The sequence below is a fragment of the Pan troglodytes genome, chromosome 10, assembly GCF_028858775.2.
Source record: "Pan troglodytes isolate AG18354 chromosome 10, NHGRI_mPanTro3-v2.0_pri, whole genome shotgun sequence".
NCBI lineage: Eukaryota > Metazoa > Chordata > Mammalia > Primates > Hominidae > Pan > Pan troglodytes.
Window position 1 is genome coordinate 10,727,763 of NC_072408.2, and position 23,999 is coordinate 10,751,761.

Here is a 23,999-nt window from a genome sequence, read left to right on the forward strand (position 1 = left end):
TGAGACAGTTGCATGCCAAAAAGAGAGAAGGTGAAGGGAGGTGAGTCCTGGAATGAGAGGGAAGGAGGGAGGGCAGCAGATAGGCTGGGGGAGTGAGGATTGCTGCAATGTGTCTGATGCCTGTAGAGATGTGTGACCATAGAGGCTCAGTGAGTCCTATCCTCGCTGTTGTGTGATCTTTCTCTTACCACTCTCAGGAGCTCGAGTGCGATTGGAGTGGAAGGTTGCCGGGATCAGAGCTTTGCTGGGAGCATGCAGCAGAGGGAGGGAGAGCTGGAAGTTGATGACAGTGATGGGCCGTGGGATCTAAGCTGGGCCAGGAAGGAAGCGGAGAAGGGTGGTGGTGGTTGTGACAAAGGCTGGGGCAAGGGGTGGGCAGCATCTCTAGTGGCCACAAGTGGAGCTGCGATCCTGAGGCCCAAGTGGGGGATGCTGCTCAGACCCCCCCGGCCTCTGGCTTGGTGTCCAGCCTCTCTTGGCTCACCCAGCGAGCTGGGTCTCTTCTGTGCCCTCCTCAGAGAAGTGCTTGACCCAGGCTCCCTATCTGCTTACTAAAGACGGATAAAGAAAACTGGTCGATTCTTTCTCTGGGAGGGTGACAGAGCCTGGCCTCCTTCTCCCCAACCTGTGAAACAGGGCAGATGGTTTTCCCCACTAACAGGTGTGGAAACTGAGGCTAGGAGAAGTGGGTGACTGAGCCCTTTGCTAAGGTGTGTTTGTGTGGATGCAGAAGCACCAGGAGTGCTGCTGAGCCTGAAAGCCTGTTGGGAGGGGAGGCAGTGTGCGGGCACAGCAGGATCAGATGTCCTTTCAGTGGTCCTGAGTCTCATCCCTGAGCCCTGAGAGGCTTCCAAACAGCACCTAGACCATTCCCCTCCCTCTGCACAGGTTTCACCTGTGCCGTAATTCCTGACCTCTGACCCAGCCCCTGACTCTTCGTCTCCCTCTCAGTGCCAGCCCACCCCCAGTAAATGTCTGGGGCTCTGGAAACACAGCCTCCTTGGTCTCCCTCCTCCCTAGGCTTGCAGGGGCTACTGCCCTGCAGCCATTCATAGCAGAGTGTGGGGTGGGCCGGCAGGGGAGGTGGCTAACTTCCCCTGAGGCATCTCCGTCCTGCTTGCCAGGAAAGGAACCACACAGCCCCCTCATCATCCTGCTCTGCCTCACACCATAGGGCTCTCCCCTTCCTCCCCTTCCTTCTCCTCCCCTTTCCCTTCTTTATTTTAACCTTTGAAATACTCAATGTACAGAAAAGGCACGCACACAGCCGGGTTTTTATGGAAACCTTTGACAGTAAGTGGTTGATGCAATGCTCCGTCATCCCTGAATACATTAGTGTGCATTTCAAACCAACGAGGACATTTTCTACAAGCCACATGCAACCATCAAAGTCAGGAAATTAACACGTCATCATTACCTAATGCCCAGATCCTTTTCATGTTTTGTCAATTGTCTGAGTAACATCATTTGTAGCAAAAGGATTTCGTTCAGAATGACACGTTGCATTTAGTTGTCATGACTGGTTCCCTTCAAGCTGGCCTGCTCAGACTTTCCTTGACTTTCATGGTCTTGACACATTGGAAGAGCACAGGCCAGTGTTTTGTAGGATGTCGCCCAGTTTGGGATTGTGCGATGGTTCCTCGTGACTGGATTCAGGTTCTGCATCTTGGGTAGAAATCTCACAGACAGGATGCTGTGTTCTCATTGCATACAATTTCGGCTTGTCTCATTACTGACAGCATCACTTAGGCCACTTGGGGAAGGCAGTGTCTGCTGCCAGGCTTCGCCGTGGGAAAGCTGCTCTTTTCCCTTTGTAATTAGTAAGATTTTCTGGGGGAGGTACTTTGAGAGCATGTAAATATTTCATTATTCATCAAACTAACATTTATCTGTCTATCTATCTATCTGCCTATCTATCTAATCCATCTCTATCTATCTATCTATCTATCTATCTATCTATCTATCTATCCTGTCTATCTAATCTATCTAATCTAGCTGTCTATCTGTCCATCCATCCATCCATCCATCCAGCCAGCCAGCCAGCCAGTCAGACAGCCAGCGTTCATCCATCTACCGATCTGTCCATTCATTTCACTGTAGATTCCTATTTTATGTAATAGGTTACAGCTGTTATCACTACTTGCTTCGATACTCAAATTGTCCCTGATTTGGTCACTGATGCCGTTCCAGCTGGCTTCTGTGTCCCTTTGAAATGCCGTTTTCCCTTTTCCCAAGCCTTCTTACTTTCCAGCACAAGACATTCCAGGCTTGTCTTGTGCCTCCATGCCTCTGTTCTGGAATCAGTCATTTCTCCCTGATTCCAATTAGTGGACCACAGCATTTAGAAACTAAGGTCGGGGCTAGATGCTCATTGATTTTAGAATGTTGATGCTCCCAGGCTGTTTCACTGGAGAGAGCTGGGGATTGTGTGTCTCTGCGTGAGTGGACACATTTACACAAACTTTATTACTGTATCTATTTATATGTATTGTCAAGTAGGAGCTCACATGATACTTCAGTGTTAACCAATACCATGGAGTTTCCTCTCATTTCCTCCCTTTCCATATTTCTACCGCCTTTCTCTACCAGAAAAACCAGACTCTCATTATTGGTAATATGTTTACTTACTACTCACTTATAATATGTTTACATACCCCTGAATGTAACCAATCTCCCATTGTCACCACCTCCTGCCCCAGGCAGATGTCTGTCACCCCATGCTGGGATCTGACACCCTTGCTGGGCAGCGTCCCACATGGGCACCCTCCTCTGCTTGAGCCGGGCTGCTGTGGTCCATGCTGACCCGTTGTGGCATCTGCACCCCTACCATTTCCTGGGTTTGCTCAGCCCCACCTCATGGCTTTAGCATGGAATCGTTTGTGCTCTGGGTTTTGATGGCTCAGACTTGATTCTATGCTACCGAGGCAAAGGCTTGAAGAGTGCCAACCTTTGTCCCCAAGGGAATAGCTGCCCTCGTGCCCATTCCTCCCTTCACACACCTGTTCCAGGGAGGAGGGAACTCCAGGTCCAGGGACCTCCATAAAGCTGAGTGGTCTTTACTTTTTCCTCCCAGGGTTTGCAACAGGTGGGTAGAGCCAGCGAGGCCACGCAGGGCCCTGGCTGCTGCACCTGCTCACTCACTTAGCCTTGGTGTATGTACTCAGAGGAGGACAGCTTGGCTGCACGGATGCTTCCATGGAAATGCTTTTGAAATGCTGCAACAGCCAGCCATGTGGGTCTCAGGAGCGTAGGTGTAGAGACATAAATAACAACACGGGGCATAGAGGCATAGAATACCTGCTTCCCAGAAGCAATCAGCCTCTCTCCCTCTCCACCTCCGTACAGCTCCCGTGATGGAGTTATTCACATGTAGACACACACCCACAGGAAGCCACCTGCAGCAGGCACGCAGCCTTCACATGGCTTCTTCCACATGTGTGGCCCACACGCGCGCTTCAGTGACTCCTCTTTGACTTAAGCACTAACAACTATTATTTCCTCCCCATCTGATGAGGAAACCAGTGGGCTGCCGAGATGCTTAAAAAGGTAGATTCATTTGTGAAGGTTGACATAGGAGCTCAGAGGTTGATTGCATTGGTTTAACTCTAGAAACAAAAAATGTATAACCCGTTTACTTCCCAGAAAACTCAAGGAAAAAAGCATGCCCCTCCTTGTCCTTCTCCTACTTTTGCATGACCTAAAGCATAAATGTCATAGCTACAAGAAACTTTAAGGTAGCATGACATGAGGTAGTGGCAAGGGACAGCTAGGCCTCTGCAACTTAATGGTAGGGAGGACTTTGTCAAATCTCTTCCCCCTTCTGAGCCTCTATTTGCCCCCTTTAGAGGAGATAGGCCAGTGCACAGCTCGTAAGGTTATTAGGGGCTCAGAGACTGTGGAGGTCAAGTGCCTGATATAGGGCCTCACATACAGTAGGTGCTCAAATGTCAGCTACAGGTCATTTCAGGTGTAAGGGTCTGCACTTTGATGATTCTTGGCCACACACTCCCAGCCTTATATAAGTGCTCTGACAGTAATCCTCTGTGCTTTGCAACCACCCAGTCCTGGGATGATTCTCCTGGTGGGGATTCCACAAGTGCTACACATCCCCAGTTCCTTCCTCTTTTGCTTAGGAGGGCAGTGGTTGGAACATTCTCCTCTGGCCATGTTTTAGCATCTCTTTCACCAACAGAGGGTCATGCTAAGAAATAAACACAGCCAGTCAATGGGAGGGGCCCAGATGCTGCACTTGTGGCAATGCACCTCCAGTTTCTGCCTGCCAGCGGTTGTGGAAAACACCATGTCACACTGTTCCTAGCTGGAGACCAAATACAATCTGTTGTCTATTCACATACTGCTGCCAAGCGATACCTCCTAACCTATATCTGGTTGGTGGATGTTTTGAATCAATCCAAACCAAGAGTCACATGTTTTTATTCATATTCAACACCATGTTGTTAGAGTTGGTCTTCTATCACAAATGACTAAGATGCCCTGCAGATGATCACTCTCCTGGGGTCACTGCTCCCGGTTTGTGATGGGTGTCCTACGGTGAGGGTGGAAGCTCCTACAGGCTGCTCTACATTAGGCTCTTAACCAGCTCCTTGGAATAGGGTCATGCAGCCAAGTCATGAATCCACGCAGTACTTTGTCATCTTCTCCCTTAGGATGCCATGGCGGTGGGGCCTTGTAAACGTCCTTGTTGAAGTCCCACATGATATACTGCAAGCATGGGCTCTGGAATCAGACTTTCTGGCTCACACCCAGCTCTGCCAGAATTAGGCTGTGCTCTTGGATGACTTAGTTTATGTGCCTTAGTTTCCTCATCTATGAGACGGGAATTAGTGGTTCATACATTCCAGGGCCATTGTGGGGATCGCATAGTTGCTGTTTGTATAACTGTGGCACTCTGGAGTCAGCACCTTACAGGATCCTGAGAGCTGACTGTCAAAGTTTCAGTAAATTTGCAGAATGGATGCCGTCATTGGCCATGGTGGAAGTATCTATACCACAGAATTCAGCAAAGGCGACAAACCAGGGCTTCTATCTCCTGGAGAGCCGGTTGTTAAGTATCTCCAGCACACCACTGTATAAAACACAACAGCATCCGGTGGGCACTAAGCAACCAATAAACATTAGCGGTTGTTATGATTATTCCGTTTATTAACTTGACTAATAACCATATCAAAAAAAGAAATGAGACCAATCATATGTAATTATTTTTAATGAGCCTGTACTAGTGACTGCTGGCAACTGCTACTTCCTTCCCTAACAGCTCGAGAAACAACCCATTAATAATCTTCAAAGTGAGTTTCATGTATTCATCCTTTCGAGTATTATTGAGCCACGTACTAGGTCCTGTGTCGGGCGTAGGGGAGTTCATGGTGTGACTAGCACAGACAACATCTTTGCTCTCATAAAGCTTACAGTCTCGGGGGAAGACAGACATGAAGGCAAGTGAACAAACAAAATCACAACATCATCACAAACTGTGAACGTGCTTAGAAAAAAACAGCATGGAATAATTGAGAAAATGGGGATGTGCTTTTTCCAATTGGGTGGTTGCAGGGGCATGCTGGCTGTCACACACTGCCTGCCAAGAGCCAATTGCGTGCGCTCATCTCTTCTCAACTCTGCCTTGAATGACATCATCTGTGTCATTAGCTTGAAATCGGCTATGGTGGAAGTATTTACACCACGGACATTGGCAGATGCTACAAACCGGAGCTGTTTTGTTTTCCCTTCTGGAGACCTAAAGGTGAAGATGGGGCCATGCTGAGAGCAGTGGGAAGAGCGTTTTACCTGCCTGTATACATTCCCTCAGGTGGGAGATACTTTCTGTCCCATGGAAGCTTCTGCTGCAGGGAGAGAGTGAAACCATTCCAGATAGAGAAACTTGGAATGGTTTTTTGAATACCTGAGCCCTGGGGAAGCTTTGGTTGCCCTTTACATTCCCATTGATTTCAACCACTCTACCCAGTACCAGTGCCTTCTTGATAACCCCTCACCCCCTTTGGCCAAGCCCACATGAGCATCTGCTTGTGGCCATGGTGCTGGGTGTCTGCCAGGCTGGACCACAGGTGGGGTTCTAAGTGGTGGGCGATGATCTGGGGTGGGAAGAGTCCTGGTATTGTTCTGATTCACTGAGTACTCCAGCCACTGCCTAAGGGAGGAGAGAAACCAGGCAGGGTCTCTGGCCAGGGAATGGCTCTGGCAAAGCTAGCAGGGCTTTAGAGCTCCAGCCAAGCACATTGGGCCCTGAGCCCTCAAGAGAGCCAGAGCGGGCTAGAACATGAAGCCAGGCAGATTACACAGTGAGGACAAAGCAGACCCTCGAGTCCTATGTTCTCGGGTGAGTGGGGGATTTGGGCAGGGAGAGGGGTACTATATTGCGGAAGCGACCACCCTGAGGCTTCATGACACCCGGGGCTCCCTTATGCCACTGCAGCGATAGGGTCAGTTTGCTGCAGGACATAGTCCCAGTCCCACCATTCATGGAGGGTAGAGATATCGACATCCTTTTTCCCATCACTCCTGACCAGCCGCAGGAGAAGGGTAGGTTAGTCCTTTGCCTTCTCTGATTTCTTTTCTCTCAACATCCCAAGCAGTTGCTCCATGTCCACAAGAATCCCAGGTGGTAGGGAGGTCAGATATACACCCATTTGCCGGGTGAGGAAAGGAACCACGGAGAGGCACAAACATGCACAACAGGCCTAGGTTCAGCCCCCACAACTTGACTTCTCTAAACTCCAGTTCACTCCTTAGGCAAAAATAATAATAAAACCAAGCACACAAGTTCCTAGGAGGATTACTGAAGTAACATACGGAAAATCACTCTGCAAGCTGCTATTCAAATGCTAGTAATTTTTTACTGTCACAATTAGGACTAGTTTGAATATCTTTTGTCTCTTAACCCAATGCCCCCCCCTTTTTTTCTTCAACATTGCTCATTCATCCATCCATTCATTGAGTAATGATTCTGAATGTTTGTGAGGAGTCAAATGCTCCGCTATATCCTGGAAATAGGAAGCTAAAATAGACAACGAAGAGAAGGAATGCATACGCTGGAGGTGAGCCGGGCCCTCCGCAGGTGCAAGGCAGCCAGCATGGGTGTCACCAAAATAGGTGTATGAGCAAGGACCAAGGGAGTGGGGAGGGTGAGCGAAGGGCTTTGCTGCAGTGGGGTTGGCAGGGGGGTCAGGGGGCTTCATAGGCTCATAATATGTTCCCATGCCTATGACCCTCATGCCTCCTCTTGTGTGGCACAGGATCTGCTCTCTGAAAGAGTGAGGACCCTAAAAATGATCACTAACTTCAGATCCTACGGGCATCAGCTGACCCTGATGGACGCACTGGAGGCTCAAATGAGGTTGAGCTGGCCTGATTTGTTTAAAAACAGAAATGACCATTAATGAGAATGACTAGATTTCTGTAAGAACCACTCAAACCAAAAAGAAAAAATTCCACTCAAAACCGTTTTTAAAAATCTGGATGTCTCACTGACAAACTTGAAGCTACAGGGGAAGTTTTCCCAATTTAGAGTCTATTGCTCTCTGCTGTGCATTTAGTTATGATTAATCATTCTATAATTTACCAGCCAGAGTCCTGTCATAGTTCGTTGAACAAACTTTCCATCATCCTTCTGGAATAAAAACATGGATCCGGACAGTGACCTCAGTGCAACCTTGAGTTGATGCAGTTTTAGTGACTTGGGGTCCAGATTGGGCATGGAGCTCTGCAGCCTACGGCTGCTGAGAATCTTAATATCAATAGCTTAGACCCCCTTGAAAATCCTTTGCATGGAGGAGAAGGGAAGACTGCTGCTGTGTGTGCCCACACACTTCCTTGAGCCAGCCTAATGCCCTATGTTGGCCAATAGCCCCTAGTAAGTTGGCATATGCCCCACCATGACAGGTAGCATTTTGTAGATTGGAAAATTGAATCTGGAAGTTTAAGTGGTTGCTGGTGGTGACTACAGACTGCAGGAAGAATATTCATGGTGATTCAGCTGGACAGTTGTATTTGGCTGCACAGAAAGAATGTGACCTCTTAAAAATAAAAATAAAAGGACACAGGAAGTGTTGAAAATGACAGTCAAACTGGAACTTGGAGGCACCATCTTTTTTTATTGATGCCAGCTGTCTCCACCAGTGAATCTTGCAGAATGCCTTACACATAACAAGTGCTCAGTACACATTTGAAGAACCGCAGCTTTCTGGCACTGCAAAGAATTTCAGATTCAACCTCCCTTCTTTTTTTTTTTCCTAATGAGGAAAATAAAAGAGAGGAGATGTTTGATTGAGATAAGCTGTCACCTGGAACAAGAGCATAAGTTGCTGCCTTTTAGGATTCCAGCATAAAGTTGTGCAGGTTGAGCACAAAAGCACCGGAGAAAGGGGATAAATGGAGTCTAAAAGCCAGTCCAGCACTGGATTGAAGGGAGATGGGTCCTTTTCCTTTGACAAAGGGCTCATCTCCTCACCAAGCCAACTGTGGGGCCATGTCCACACTGAGAAATGTTTGCACTTGAATAGATGTAGAAGGGTGATGTTAAGAGAACAGAAGTCTAGACTGTTGAGGATTTTATAGGGTTAACTGATTCCTTCTGCCTTTTTGCAAGCAGAGATTGTGATTTTTGCTATTCTGTGACCCCCTATATCTAGCTATCATCTATCTGTCTTCTATGTCATCTGTCTATCTATCAATCATCTCTTGTAATCCATATTGATGAGGTTACAGCAACTAATTGATAAGAGGGCTAACACAGAGAACATGAGCAGCAGTAACTCTCTTTGGGGGACACCTGAGGAATATTTGATACATACCTGTTTGTTAGACTTGATAATGGATTACTGCTTGTCTGTTTCCTGCAGCTCCTAATAGAGTCCTGTCCACAAAAATTGTCATGGGTGGAGCCTTGTACTAAACACTTAGGGTGGAGGTCATGAAGCCCCGGAGGCAGGAGAAAACATCTTCTAGGGCTACAGAGAGGTCATGATATAAATGCAGGAGGAGGAACTGACCCATAGCCACACAGACACAGGCAGACATTAGGGAAGAACCTTCAAGAAATGTGCAAAGAAAAAAAAATAAGGGAGGCCATTAAAGACAAATTTTACGTTTACAAAACTAAGGCAAGCCAGGCTTTGCATGCAAATGATTAGGCAGGTGAGTCATGCATATATTTGTCAGTTCTCTTTCAAAATAAGAAATAAATTAGGCACAATGTTTGCATTTTTAAAAATCCTTTACTTTGCCACTCTATGAATTTTCTTAGTGCACCCTGGGCCCTGCTCTCAGTTGAGTTCCTGCCCTGGGGTCTCTGAGACCCAGAGAAACTTTAACACCTACCCCTCCCACTCCCACCAAAACTTTTGGAGAATAACTCTTCCTGCTCATACTTTTTAATGGTAGGGGCTTTCGAGCAGTAACCAATCAGGAGGGCCACCCAAGACTGAACCTCACTGTAGAGTGATCAGGGTCAATGCATGTGTACAAAGTGTCTTACTCCTTGTAGAGCAGGCTGTATCCAATTAAAGCTTGATTAATTAAAGCTTGATTAAATACCACATAGTGGAGAGTAAACTGTTATTAGAAGCTGCTAATGGACACTCCATCACCTGCATTATTCACTGTGAAGAAACTAAATAAAGCCAGCAAACGGTGTGCTCTTTGCCATCCAGGAGCCTCCAGTCCAAATTAATTTTCATGAAACTCAGATTCTAGGCAGATGTGGTTCTTTTTATTTTTACTCCTAAGTACAGGCCATTGTTCGTTTTTCCCAGCAAAGCTCAGGCATTGTGTGAGTTTTTTTCAGAGGATATTGCAGAATGAGAGTTTCAGAGCATGAATATATGTAACCTTTCAAAGGAAATGTTCAGAAAGAACAAACCAACCAATACATCAGCCTGCCAATTTAACAGTGGTATCTAAACTAGCTTGCTCAGATCTTTACAGCAACAAATACAAAAAGGGACTCCAAAATTATGTGTATGTCTATGTCAGTTGATCAAAAACTCAACTAAGAAGTGTCTCCTCCCACAGAGGAAACTGAAGTTCTTGAAGGTGACTCATAAGAAGAAGCCACTGGGGACAGGGGCTTTGACCCTGGCCCTATCCGCTTCCCCTCTCCATCTGTGGATCAACAAGCAGGAATATGTCAGATAATGTCCACCTTCTGTTGAGCTTTAGCTATGGGCCTGGCACTCCACATGTGTTATTTCATTTGATCAATACAATCACCCTCTAAATTGATATTGCTTTTCCTGGTTGTTCACTTGGGAATTGGAGTTTAGTTAGGTCAAGTAACTTGTCTAAAGTCGTACAGCTAATGGTGAGAAGATCTGGCACTTAAACCTAGGTTTCCCTGACTGCAGAGACCATGCTCTCATCAAAATATCAATTTCCTCCCTCACAAACACTAGAAGGGCACCCATTTGGTACTGAGCCTGGCTGTGAACAGATGCAAAAGCAATAGAGGAGGCATCTATGCTTTCTTTGGGTTTGAATTGTCATGGTAACCTAACATAGGGGTGGGGGCCTTGAGAAGAGTTTTAGAGTCATGTCATATCAGATCTGGGCTCTGTTTCCACTGCTGCTACTCAACCTCTCCAAGCCTCAGTTTCCTTAGTTGTAAACAAAAATAACAGTTGACCCCGACTACCACAGGGGTTAGGGGTGCCAATCCCCCACACAGTTGAAAATCCAAGCATAATTTTTGACTCCCACAAAAGTAAGCCTCTATCAGCCTACTGTTGACCAGTGGTCTTGCTGATAACTTGGTCAATCAACACATATTGGCTGGCTGTGGTGGCTCATGCCTGTAATCCCAGCACTTTGGGAGGCCGAGGCGGGTAGATCACCTGAGGTCAGGAGTTTGAGACCACTCTGGCCAACATGGTGAAACCCCATCTCTACTAAAAATACAAAATTAGCCGGGCATGGTGGCACATGCCTGTAATCCCAGCTACTTGGAGGCTGAGGCAGGAGAATCGCTTGAACCTGGGAGGCGGAGGTTGTGGTGAGTCGAGATCACGCCGTTGCGCTCCAGCCTGGGAAACAAGAGTGAAACTCCGTCTCAAAAAATAATAATAATAAAATAAATTAACACATATCTGATATATGTATTTTATACTATATTCTTACCATAAAGTAATCCAGAGAAAAGGAAATTGTTAAGAAAATCCTAAGGAAGAGGAAATATATTTACAACTCACTGAGTGGAGTGGATCAGCATGAAGGTCTCTGTCCTCATTGCCTTCACATGGAATAGGCTGAGGAGGAGGGAGAGGAAGGGCTGGCCTTGCTGTCTCAGGGGTGGCAGAGGTGGACAAGGTGGAAGAGGTGGAAGGGGAGGCAGGCACACTTGGTGTAAATAAAAAAAAAAATCTGCGTATGAGTGGACCTGTGCAGTTCAAAGCCAGGTTGTTAAGGGTCAGTTATAATGTGCTTACCTCACAGGGCTGTGGGAAGGAGGACGTGATACCAGGCACATAACGGGCTTAGCACTATGCCAGGCACATAGGAATGGCTCAATTTATTTTACAGGGAAAACATGCAGGTAGTTTCCAATTATGTTGGTATAAACTAGTTCGGTAAAGGGTGAGCTACATCATATCCTAAAAGTAGAATCAGAATAGGGCTGAAACCTGGAGATCTGGCCCTGAAGTGAGGTGCTTGTGGTTCCCGGGTGGGGTCCCTGCAAAGTATGGCCCTGGGGTTCTTATTTTCCAGTCATCACCATATTTAAGGGTAAAGTGGAAGAGGTGGAGCTGCCTGTGGAGAAGGTGGACATCATCATCAGCGAGTGGATGGGCTACTGTCTGTTCTATGAGTCCATGCTCAACACGGTGATCTTTGCCAGGGACAAGTGGCTGGTAAGTGTCCTGCATGCTGTCCCCGCGTTGGCCGGCTGGCTGTCCTGCTGCTCTACCCAAGGCCTGCAGCCTAGGAGGCATACGAAGACTTCAGAGAAGACTGAGGCCAGGAGGTCACTGCCCCAAGCCCCTCTCTCTAGAGCAGATCTGTATCAGGGAACAGAATGGTTGCCCCGGGTCCAGCATGTGTAACCATCAGAGTGGACTTCCGTGGGTCTCACCGCAGCCTCTTTTGCAATAACAGACATCCGTTCTCTCTTGTCGAGTTAAAGGTCCGTTTCGGTCAGCAAGCACTTAGGACTTGCATGGCTGCCAGAGCCAGGTGTGCTATTCATCTGGGCTTCTCCAGGCCAAAGTCGTAACATCTCTCACTGCTCCTCACTGGATTTACCTTCACCTCACCTCATTTGTCCTATTGACTCCCCCTAGGTCCCTTAAATTTTCCTTGCTCCAAAATAAAAATTGAGCACTGCTGTCCTAGCCCTCACCCCAGACAAGGTGACAGTCCACTGCATGAGAGATGTTGGCAAGGGGGTGCTTGTCTGGTGACTCTATGTGCAGTTCAAAATGTGATGTCTTTGTCAGGTGAATAGATTACGAGACCAATTTCCCCACAATTCATCAACAGAAACCTGGAGGGCTTATGTTTCCAGACCGGGCAGCTTTGTACGTGGTAGCGATTGAAGACAGACAGTACAAGGACTTCAAAATCCACTGTAAGTCCCCTCTTGCTTCTCCGGTGGGCTTCCACTGCACAATTGGGGTGGGAGGCACTCCAGTGGGCCCGAGATGAGCAGGCAGTGACATGAACACCATTGCTGTCCCTGAAGAGGAGCTTATCTGGGACCCTTTCTGGAGTCTGCTCTCTAAATGTTTCTATCTAGTCCCAAGGGTGTGAGGCCTACAGACAGAAAATAAGCCATATGGCTGGGATGAGAGAAATGTCCTGGGGTGAAAGAATGAATGCAATGTGAATTAAAAATTGGACCGAGGCAGCAGAAGCTGAGTTTTTGCAGAGATCAGCAGGGCAAGTGGCTTGAAACCTGTCAAGGTTCAGTTAGCCCAAAAGTCCACCGCAGGGGTCCGAAGTAGCAGGTCTCTTGCCAGGCCAATTGTTTTGAATCCTGCCTTCATTCCATTCAAACTTATCAAAATAATATTGATTCTCTTATGCAAATACATATTATTTGAGGTTCTTTTGAGGAATAGATAGCAGAGGGGGTGGGAAAGAGTGGAGATTTTGCTTTGAACAATCAAACGAAAGGCGAGTGTGCATGTGTGCATAAGGCAGGGGCTCGTATCTAAACATGTATTCTTAATGCCTTATCAGCCAGGCGTGTGTGGTTCTCTGAGAACAATAAAGCCAAAAAACTTCTCCTCCCCACCAATGTTTTACCTGGTCTGAAAAGGGCTGTTTTCCTATTTCTCGTAAAGGGTGACACTTCTCTGTGACACAGGCCTGATCCTTAATGAGATTATACCAAACATGTTTTTGTAAAGTTGAACATGGCTGTGTCTCCTCAACCAGAACCAAATACAACAAAGGAGCAAAGAACCCCTCAAACAGGCAAACACACAAAAATCCAAATTAAAGCAAGAGGCAGAAGCTCCAACCTATCCATCAGACTGGGCACATCTGCGGTTCCTGCCCCAACAGGGTGGTCCATTCCTACTTGGCAAGATTACTGTGGAGGGGTTCACAGATTGAATAGAAGAATAAATGCCTCCAAGAGGCTAAGACTCCATCCACAGTTCAACAAATTGAGGCTCTGTGGATTTAAACAATTGCCATCTAATCGTCGTTAGTGGCACTGATGAAAACTCGGCTGGACTCTGCTATGGATGTGTGTATTTGTGTGGGTTCATGCCTTTCTGGAAATATAAACTCAAAGTGTGAAGTTCAGAGCCAGGTTCAGAAGAAGACAAAAGTGGGACAGCTGTTTGAAGCTCTGTGCCCTGGAAACCATCTCTGGTTGCTGTCTGCCTCCAGCCAATCTGGTGTGATTTCCACTATTTGACCTCCTGGGGGAAGGAGGCAAAATACCAAATGAGGACAGTGAGAGGTAGGGGGGCCCAGGTTAAATGCTTTGCACACTGCCAGCCCTGGGTTTAAATCTTGGCTTTGCCATGTCCTAACTGGGTAACCTTGAGCAAATTATCTAATATCTTTGGGCCTCAGTTAAGGGATAATTTTCTCAATCCCACAGACTTGTCATGAGGATTAAGTGAGATGACGTATATTAAAGGACGTGACAGTTCTTGGTCCTATAATGGGACTAGATGGGATGTAGTTTCTGACTGTGTAGCTAAGCCCCTCTCTGCCCCTGGCTCTGGCAAGTGAGCCTGACTGCCAAGCCCCTGGTGGCTCAGAATCTAGGACAGATGTACTCTCGTGGAAGATTGCAGACACAACTCCACAGTGAGTGTTGATCAAGTGCATGTATAAATAGGACGTATTTTGCCCTGGAGCTGCATTTTGGAGTTCTTGCTGTGCAATTGTACTGAATAGTGTTTTCAGGAGGAAAACTTCTAGGTACATTCTTCATTGTCAAGTTCACTTAGATATTTATTGAGCTCCAACCCGAGGCACACCTCTTTAAGAAACTTTCTCATGGTTTCGACAACAAAGATACCTGTGTCAGGAGCCTTTGCAGGAATGCACATTGCAATGAGCCAGCCTGGGGCAGGGAGGGGTTCCTAAGGCACTGGCCCCAGACTGGAGATCATGTGATTTCTTTGATTCTCATTGCAGTGTTCATACCTTTTGGAAAAGGAAAAAAAAAATCTGAAAGTTAGCACCATGTTATCTTGTGCTTGTTCTAGAGTCTCTGAAAAATACCCCAACCTCCTCCCCACCCCAAAAGAACACCAAGAAACAGACACTTAAAATGTATTTAAAATACGTTTTCTATTTACATTTTTGAAAATAATCTATTTTTTTGTAAAGGAAGCAAACCCACTTAGAAATTCATTTCAAATAAATGGAGACTTTGGTTACTATGAGTTCTAAATCAGAAGTAAAGCACAAAGGTTGCTGGTTGCTAAGGCAACAATTGTAAGCAATTTTCTATTGGCTCAAGAACCAGCTAAGAAGGAAAAATTTTGAAATGAGGCAGAAGAGTGAGACATGTTCAGCCCCTTTCAGAAAGTAAATTGTTAGAGGGAGAGCTTTCTTTCCTTTCCTCTCCTTTCCTTTTCTTATTTCCTTCCCTCTCCTTCCCTTCCCTCCCCTCCTTTCTTCTTCTTTCTCAACCACACACAGCAACATGGGAGTGCAAGAATGAGGGCGGTGCAGAACCTGCCCTCCATTTGCTCACCAATGACTAGAGACCACATAGAGACAGAGATAAATGTCTGGCATATACTAGGCTCACAATACATAATTTTATCGAAGGAAGGAAGGAAGGAAGGAAAGTGAACCAGCAGAGGGATGTGCAAAGTGTAGTATTTAACTCTTAGAGAGGAGCAATCATTTTACAAACATTTTCTACTATAAAGGAAATACACAGAATTTCAAAAATGGAAGGAAACTCGGTGGATGTTCTATTCAATTTCATGCACAACCCATGAATCGTACCCAGTGCATGAATCTACACCCTGCTGAGAATGAGAGAGACGGGCACCAGTTTCTTGGCTGATGAGAAGACTGAAAGAAAGACCTCATGCAGAGGTGGCAGTGCTTATAGCTTGATGGTTGAAGGGCGGCCCTCTTGGATGGCTCAGCTGCTGTCTGTGGGCTTCACTTCCACTCATGACATCCAGAGTTTCCTCTGGTTCCAGCCCATTTTATGCAAGGATTCCACTTTGTTCATGAGAGCCTAAAATGTGTCAATCTAGTGTAAACACATTCCCTTCTGCACAGAGGAGAATCTGTAAGTAGCATCTGGTGGCACTTGTTCTATTTTTCTCTGACCTCATTCTGAGGCAGTCCCATTAGCCTCATCAGAGAAACTCAGATGGTTGGGGGAGCGGTGGTGAGGGAGGATGTAGCTACAGCTCTCTCCAATCAGAAATCACATTTCTCCCCTGGTACTTAATTTTCTCTCCTCAGACTGTTTTTGAGATTTCTGTCTTTATTGATTTTCTGCAGTTTGATTCTGATGTGTCTAGGTGTGTTTTTCTTTTTATTTATCCTGCTTGGGGTTACCTGGAATTCTTGGAACTGTGGATGGATTGTTTCGTTAGTTTAGAAAAATTTCAGCCAGTATCTCTACAAATATTTTTTTCTGCCTGATTATCTTTCTCCCCTTCTTCAGGAACTCCCATTATATGAAATAATGTTTGATATTGTCCTATGGAGCTTGGATCCTCTATTTTTTTCACCCCTTTTTTCTCTTTGTGTTTAAGTTTGGATCATTTTTATTGCCGCTTTTTCAACTTTATTGGTTATTCCCTGATATATTCATTCTGTTAATAAGTTCATTTTAAAAAGTCTTCTTTCCTTATATTGTTATTTCGATTTCTAGCATTTCCACTGGCTTTTTAAAAAAGTTTCCATCTCGCTAATGAAATTCTCCATTCATTGATGCACACTGTCCACCTTTTCCACTAGCTTCTTTAACATACTTAGTATAGATACTTTAAAGTCTTGTTGGATAATTCTAACATCTGAGCATCTCTAAATTTGGTTCTGTGACTTTTTTCTTATGATGATAAGTCATATTTTTCCCTTTCTCATGTGTCTTATAATTTTTCATTAATGCTGGGCATTGCGAGTAAAAGGACCAGTAGAGACAGGTGAATCACACCTACGTCCAGAAAAGAGCATTGCCTCTGCCAGGCTATTAGAATGAGGGTGTGTGTGAGTCAATCTAGTCTGTATTAATAGTAGATTTGGGCTTTGTTGTTGCTTTAATTACATACATTATGCCGTAGTATAGTCCTTTTCAGGAGTCTGTTTTCATCTATTAACAAAAGCTTCACAGGCCTCTCTGATATTATTTTTTAATTTCTAGATAATCATGATATTTCTTGATGACCAATGGCTCTTACCCCACATACACTTATTTGGCATACAGCATACAATTGCAACAAATAATTAATGTGATTTATTTGTATCCTACTCCATCTCTGCTCCACTTCTGGTAAAAAGGGCTACTGGGAAATAAATGGCCAGCAGAAAGGAGAAAAAAAATCTAATCCCTTGGGTGATCTGTGCTCTGAATGATTGAAGGTGGGGCAGTCCAGTTGAGGAGATAAGACACAAATTAACCCATATAAAGGTAACTAAAACACCAGGCATTGCAAAACAGTGCAGGCATTAAATGTTTGGGAATGAATCTCAATTCAGAAAACATTATCTGTGAGCCTATTCTGTGCCAAATGCTGTACTATCAGTGTTGAGGGTACAGGAGAGGTTGTATGGTCAGGAGCGTTTAGAGAAGGTCTCACAAAGGCCATGAGACGTTAAGATCACCATTTTGGGACTTGAAGACAGTAAAGATCATGTACCCCAAAGGTTTCCAAACTGGTTGGAATTGTCTGTATAGATTTGTAAAACTCCAGCTCCCTGGCTCTCAAATCTGGAGATTCTGATTCAGTAGGTCTGGCGTGGGCCCTGGAGTCTGCATTTTAAAAACTGTTCCAAGTGATTCGAGAACACAGAACCACTGAACCAAAATCCTTATAAGTAAGCCCAGAAAAAAGGATTGATTTGCACATGGCCGCACAGCTGGCATGGCAGCAAAGCCAGAGCTCAAACCACATAATGATAACCACTTTTATGTATCAAGTGCTTTCTGTGTGCCAGGCAATGTCTTATGCACTTTACATATAATCACATTTAATCCTCATAGCAATCGTATGGGATTACCATCTTTATCATCATTTCCATTTTACAGAATCCTTAGAAACCAAGGCTTAGAAAGGTTACATTCGTGCCTAAGATTACACAGCAAATACGTGGCAGAGCTCAGATTTGAACTCCAAAGCCTAGGCCTTTAACCATTACATGCATTGACTCTCAGGCTTTTGCTTAGCACTAGCAGTGAACTCAAACTCCAGGCAGAGTCCAGGGAGAAAAGAGCAGGTGCATAGCTGCAAGTCTCTTGAGAAAGACACAGAAGGCAATGTGTTTTGGCGTGTATGTTTTATCTGGGGAGAGGGTGGATAGCTATTTCCACATTCTAGAGGGGAGTCTTCTCTGAAACCTGCCCTGTTGCCAACTAAGCAGCCTCCTCCCCACAAAGTAGGTTTTAATCGGGTGTTTGGCACCAGCCTCGGGTGATTTAATGGGATTTGATGGGCATCTTTTCCTCAAACTGGAATTTCACAAGCACTCATCCTCTGGGATTACTTTCTCTGCCTTCTTTTCGCAAGAAAGAAGCTCTTTGTGTGCCTTATAAAAGAATCAGAGTCAAAGGAGAAAAGCTGTCGCTGACCGTTCACACCTCCTGCCGCACACACCCACTCTCCTAAACACACACAGGAACATACGTTCCCTAAGGTCCTGCTTGTTTGGTGAATGTTTTAAAATAAAATTTAATCCTGTAAGATTTTAGAGAAAAGCATTTCTACTTCAAGGCATTTTGAAACCCATTGAAAAAACAGATGAATGAGATTCAGGTGCCCCGAAACTGAAGAGTCTGCTAAAGCCGTCCTCTCTGCACTGTAGGGAGAGAAATCTTGCATTCCTGGTTGCTGTCACGGCTGGGCCATGGCAGGTGAAGGATTTAGGGGACATGCTGGGCTTGAGCCCTCGCCCCCCCTGTTTCCCTGATGTGTGATCATGGGCCAGATATTATATGAGAGCCAGATGCCAACTTCTCCCAGCCACAGTTTTCTCATCTGCAGCATAGCAATATCCTCATGTGGTTGCTGGGTAGATTAAATGAAGAGTCTGGCCTGGACTGACTGATCAATCAATGACTGCAATTATTGGCCAGGCATGGTGCCTCATGCGTTATCCCAGCACTTTGGGAGGCCTAGGTGGGCAGATCACCTGAGGTCAGGAGTTCAAGACCAGCCTGGCCAACATGGCGAAACCCCATCTCTACTAAAAATACAAAAATTTACCTGGCATGGTGGCGGGTGCCTGTAATCCCAGCTACTCGGGAGGCTGAGGCAGGAAAACCACTTGAGCCCAGGAGGCGGAGGTTGCAGTGAGCCCAGATTAGGCCTCTGGGTGATGGAGCCAGTCTCTGTCTCCAAAAAAAGAAAAAAAAAAAAAGATAGCAATTATTACCATATTAAGGGTGATCCTGGGCCATCAGACTTGAATTAATTTCTCACCAACCCCTAAATCTTTCTCCCTCCCATACAAAGTATCTTATGAGTAGCCCAAAGAGGACAAGGAGCACGGCTGACAGGGAGAGGGTTTGTGCTCCACTTGGGGGTAGTTTCTAATGGGGTGGATCCTTAGTGAGTGCACCTTGGCATACAAGGAAGGCAGAGATGCTCCTGGACCCACCCAGGTGAGAAAACTGAGGTTCAGAGAGGTTAGGTCATTTGTACAAAGGCTGACCAGTAAGTGGTGGTGCTGGAATTTAAACTGTAGTTGATTTCGCGTTAAGAGCCCATGATTCTCTGTGCTGCATTAAAGGTTCAGTGGATGCGGACAGGAAAAGGGAGAGAGATGGGCCTTCTAGGTCTTCTAGGTGTGGAGAACAGCTCGAGACATCATAGGAATGGGAACGTAGAAGACAGACAAGGGAGTTCATAGGAGACGCTGCCGGCTTGGGGAGGGGACAGGAAGGAAGAGTCAGCTAGCCTGGGTTCTAGTCTTTGCCCTGCTGCACTCTAGCTGTAGGAGCTTGGAGCAGTTTCCCAGCCTCTCTGAGCTCTAGTTTACCTAACAACAAAGTGGGACTTACCTTTTCCCGAGGTAGAAATGGAAATGGGAGTGAGCATTTGGCACATTGCAAAGTGCCCCCAGGTGAGCAGTTCTGCCTCTATTTCGATGCGAGGGAACACGAGCTGCCACTCAGCCCTCAGGCACGCTGTGCTCTAGGACTCAGGAGGGTTGGGTGAGCTTCTGGGGGTCCTGCGCCTGCCTTCATGTCTTGCTCTGCTCCCACAGGGTGGGAGAATGTCTATGGCTTTGACATGACCTGCATCCGGGACGTGGCCATGAAGGAGCCTCTAGTGGACATCGTGGATCCAAAGCAAGTGGTGACCAATGCCTGTTTGATAAAGGTCTGGACACTCATCCGGGGTGGACCTGGGTGCGCTGGGAGCCCCGCTGTGCCACCCTGGAGTCCAGGCAATGCCGGCTCCTGCACAGCCCCCACCTGGTGAGGCAAGGCTGCCTTGGCCAGAGCCTGTGATGCTCCATAAGCTCAAGTCAAAAGCTGGCAGTCCGCCTGGACACAGCCACTGAGAGAGTGGCTCCATGGTGGCACGGATGTGGGAGGGCCCCAGCACAGGGGCCCTGGTGGCGTGCAGAAGGGTGGGGGTGCAGGGAAGGGAGGGGCATTGCAGAGAGGACACCTGGAAGAGGAGAGCGTGCTCAGGTTTGGGGCAGTTGGTCCATTCAGAGGTAGACGTCTCTCTTAGGAAAGAAATCCAGGACCTCAGTGTGCTGTGCAATCATCATCATGCTCTCGCCTCCACGCACACCTTTGCCCCAGCGGCCTGCCAGATAGAGCTTCCAGTTGCCCCTTCCTGAGCGTCCCTGTTTGTACATGCTCTAAACCAAGTGTGTCCAACCTGCATCCTCTGAGCCACCTGTGGTCCAGGATGGCTTTGAATGCAACCCAACACAAATTCGTAAACTTAAAACATTATGAGACTTTTTTGTGGGATTTTTTTTTAGCTCATTAGCTATCATTAGTGTTAGTGTATTTTATGTGTGGCCCAAGACAATTCTTTTTCTAAAGTGACCCAGGGTAGCCAAAAGATTAGACACCCCTGCTCTAAACACCTTTGCCCGAGGCTTCCTTCAGTGCAGATGAAAAACAGCTGCTAGCATCTTTGCCACACCAATCCCTAGTACATTCTTATTATTAAAAATTCAAACATGTCCAGTTAGATAGAATAAAGGTGAAAGGTGCCCTCCGCCTCCCTCCAGCCCCATCCTCCTCCAGGGGTAACCACTGTTCACAGGCTGGGTTGCCTCTTCCAGTCCTTTTTGTATGCATTTGCATTATATATGCTAATATATTATGTTGAACCATATAAAACTATTGATATTTGACAGCTTTTTAAAATAAAGAGAGACATCAATTTCATATAATTCAAGCCAAAAAAAATTTTTTTGAGACAGAATCTCACTCTGTCACCCAGACTGGAGTGCAGTGGCACAATCACAGCTCGCTGCAATCTCGACTAACTGAACAGTTTCATGTAGCACAAGCTATTTTTTTTTTTTTGAGACAGGATCTCTCTCTCTCTCTGTCACCCAGGTTGAAGTGCAGTGGTGTGATAATAGCTCACTGCAGCCTCACTGAGGCTCAGGTGACCTTCCTGTCTTAGCCTCCTGAGTAGCTGAAACTATGGCTACGTGCCACCAGGCATGGCTAATTTTTTTTTTTTTTTTGTATTAATGGGGTTTGGCCATGTTGCCCAGGCTGGTCTCAAACTCCTGGGCTTAAGTGATCCACCCACCTCAGCTTCCCAAGTGCTGGGATGACAGGCATGTGCCACCACGCCCAGCCCAGGTTAATTTTTAAATTTAAAAATCAGCCCACCTGAGTCTCATCTTGCTAACATGCCGGCCTACTATGCTCCTGCACGCATCATTCTTTTTCTGAAAGTATCGGGGCAGGGTACTGGACTGGAATATTTACAGTAGGATAAAGGGATTGGAGTTCAGGGCCACGAAGGACGGGGGTGGGGGAGGTTTCTGAAAGACTGACACAACTGCTGCTTTGCCCATGTGAGAACTGTCCTTTGTCCTGGACACAAGCCTTGCTAGGAAGAACTGCACCCGTTGGGCTGGAGTATCACTGTGGCCTTTAGAAAGGACCTCACAGGGCAAATAAACCTAGAATGAACCTCATCAGACCCCATCAGATGCCCCCTCTCTTTAGTAACATCCTGCCTGAGAGGTTCGGCTTTGAGTCTAAGCCTCAGACTCTCCATTCACAGGGTTCTCACTACTTCATTCAGCCTTTTCTGGGTCCAGGCAGGATTAATTGTGAGCAAATGTGTCCTTTTGTTTCTTTCTACCAGTCCCTCTGTCCCTGAAGCCTCTTTCTCCTTGCCATCCTAAACAAGAACAAGGAAAGTATGCCCCCAGCAAGAAGCTCACCCATAGTACAAGGCACTTCTGTAAATGTAGAATAGATAGAAGTCCACTGGTGCAACTGAATTTGCCAAAATGACATGTGGCAGTGATATTTACCATTAGGCATCTGCATGTACTGGCTTCAGCTTGGGGATAAAATTCCTTCAATGTTCTTGGACCCCAGGTTGCTCTCTGCCCCTGACCCAGCCCCCACGGGCAGGTGTAGCCACTGCATTTCTGTTTGCACTGCCGGACATGTCAGCCACTGTCCTGGCCCTCTCCACTCCCCAGGCAAGAACTAGCAGGGCACTTTCACTTGGTTAGACCTGAGCATATCCAGGGGCAAAGCAGCCAACGAGCGGCTGGAGGGGTGTGCGTTCCGCACACTCCTTATGAAAACTCCCGGGGCTCTGGTTCTGTCTCAGGACTCGTGACCTGTGATGATTTCCTGTCCCATGCTGGTCCCTTTCTTCCTCTGTGTTCCTGAGAAGGATGACGATTGTCTGTGTTTGCTTCTGCTTCCAGGAGAGCCCTTCCGCCAGCTCTCTCCTGCTGATGTGCTAAGCAACATCTTGCCGAGCCTGTTGGGAAAACACTTGCCCTTCTTCACACACTTAATTGCTATTTTCATCGCTATTAACATTGCAGAGTGTGACACTTTATTATAATTAAGGCTCTATTTTAACCAGACTTCTGCTCCGAGACATCCATTTCTAACATTGTTTAGCGGTGGGGATCGCAGCGGCCAGGGGCACTTCTGAGTAATTTATGCTGGTGAAGCCCTCTGCTTCAAGCGGGTCACCTGAGGCCAAGTCAGTGGGTCTCCCTGGGGTCTCAGAGCTGCTGTTGCTGCTGCAGAAAAGAGGAAGCCTCCTAGTCGTGGGGCTGGGCTCTGGGGAGTCAGGGTAACTGGGGCTGATTTGGTTGGGGGTTGGGGAACCTGAGCCCAGAGGACCTTTGTGTTTTTGAAGGCTAGCTACAGCTGATCCCATCCTCGCAGATGGCCTGGACCCCCATTCCAAAAGACCACCTGCCCTTATTGTTGCCATTATAATGTGCGGCTTCAATACTTTTGGTCCTAAAGGCTTTTGTTCTATCAGAGGCCTCTATTAAGATGCAAATGTCTCAGGGATCTATTGAAAGCTGTCAGCTACAAGAGTTGAGAGCTGACATTTTGTTGATGGACGTCTGACAGCAAGATCCTTTAGAGATGGAATTCCTGCCAGATGGGGGGTGCGTGTGTGTGTGTGTGTGCACGCGTGCGTGCGCGGGGTAGAAGGAGAAAGTAACCACGTCTAGACTGTAAGCCATAAGGAATCATTGAAGGTTATAGATCCAGAGACTGACACAGTCTGGATGAACCTGAGTTATGAAAGAGGGGCCTAGGCAAAGAAGTAAGTCTTCAAGCAGGGAGACCCGTTCTGAGAAGAAGATTGATGAGTCAACACATATTGCTGTGTATTAGGTGCTGCTGTGCACTGAGGATACACAGGACAATGAGGTGTAACTTCTGCCACTGAAGGCTTCAGTGTATCGGCCAGGGCAAGGGTGAAGGTGGTGAGACTGCTGATATGAGCCAGAAGTGAGATCGGAAGGCCATGCTACACTGGTGATGGAGGGAACCAAGAAAGAAAGACACCAGGGACCTTGGAAAGGGCCTGGAGCCTGGCTGATTGGCCCTGAGAAGGTGATGGAAAAGTCAGTAAGGGTAGACACTGTGATGCCATTAACAACAATACAGGCAACCAAGGCTTGTCCTAAGAGTTTTTGAGCTGGAGGAAACCTGTGGACAGCATGTGGCCATGTGGCTGGGAGGGATAATGAGCATTATGAAGGCTGACAGATACTCAGTCTAAAACGTTTCCTAGATTTGAGCAATGGCCCACGCTAACAGATGACATGTAATGAAGGACCCCTACCCTTGAGGGATGTGGTAGAGGAAGAGGCTTGGCCGACCT

The 23,999-nt window shown here is 46.6% G+C and overlaps 1 protein-coding gene across 2 annotated transcripts in view; it reads left to right on the plus strand.

Moving 5' to 3' along the window:
• Nucleotides 1–23,999, plus strand: part of PRMT8 (protein arginine methyltransferase 8) — a 168,148-nt gene that overhangs the window by 131,115 nt on the left and 13,034 nt on the right. For both annotated transcript variants that reach the window (XM_054663021.2, XM_024347641.3), the window contains 3 exons: nt 11,734–11,876; nt 12,505–12,592; nt 19,894–20,009. In XM_054663021.2, the coding sequence (XP_054518996.1) occupies nt 11,734–11,876; nt 12,505–12,592; nt 19,894–20,009 (347 nt within the window). The remainder of the gene's footprint in view (nt 1–11,733; nt 11,877–12,504; nt 12,593–19,893; nt 20,010–23,999) is intronic.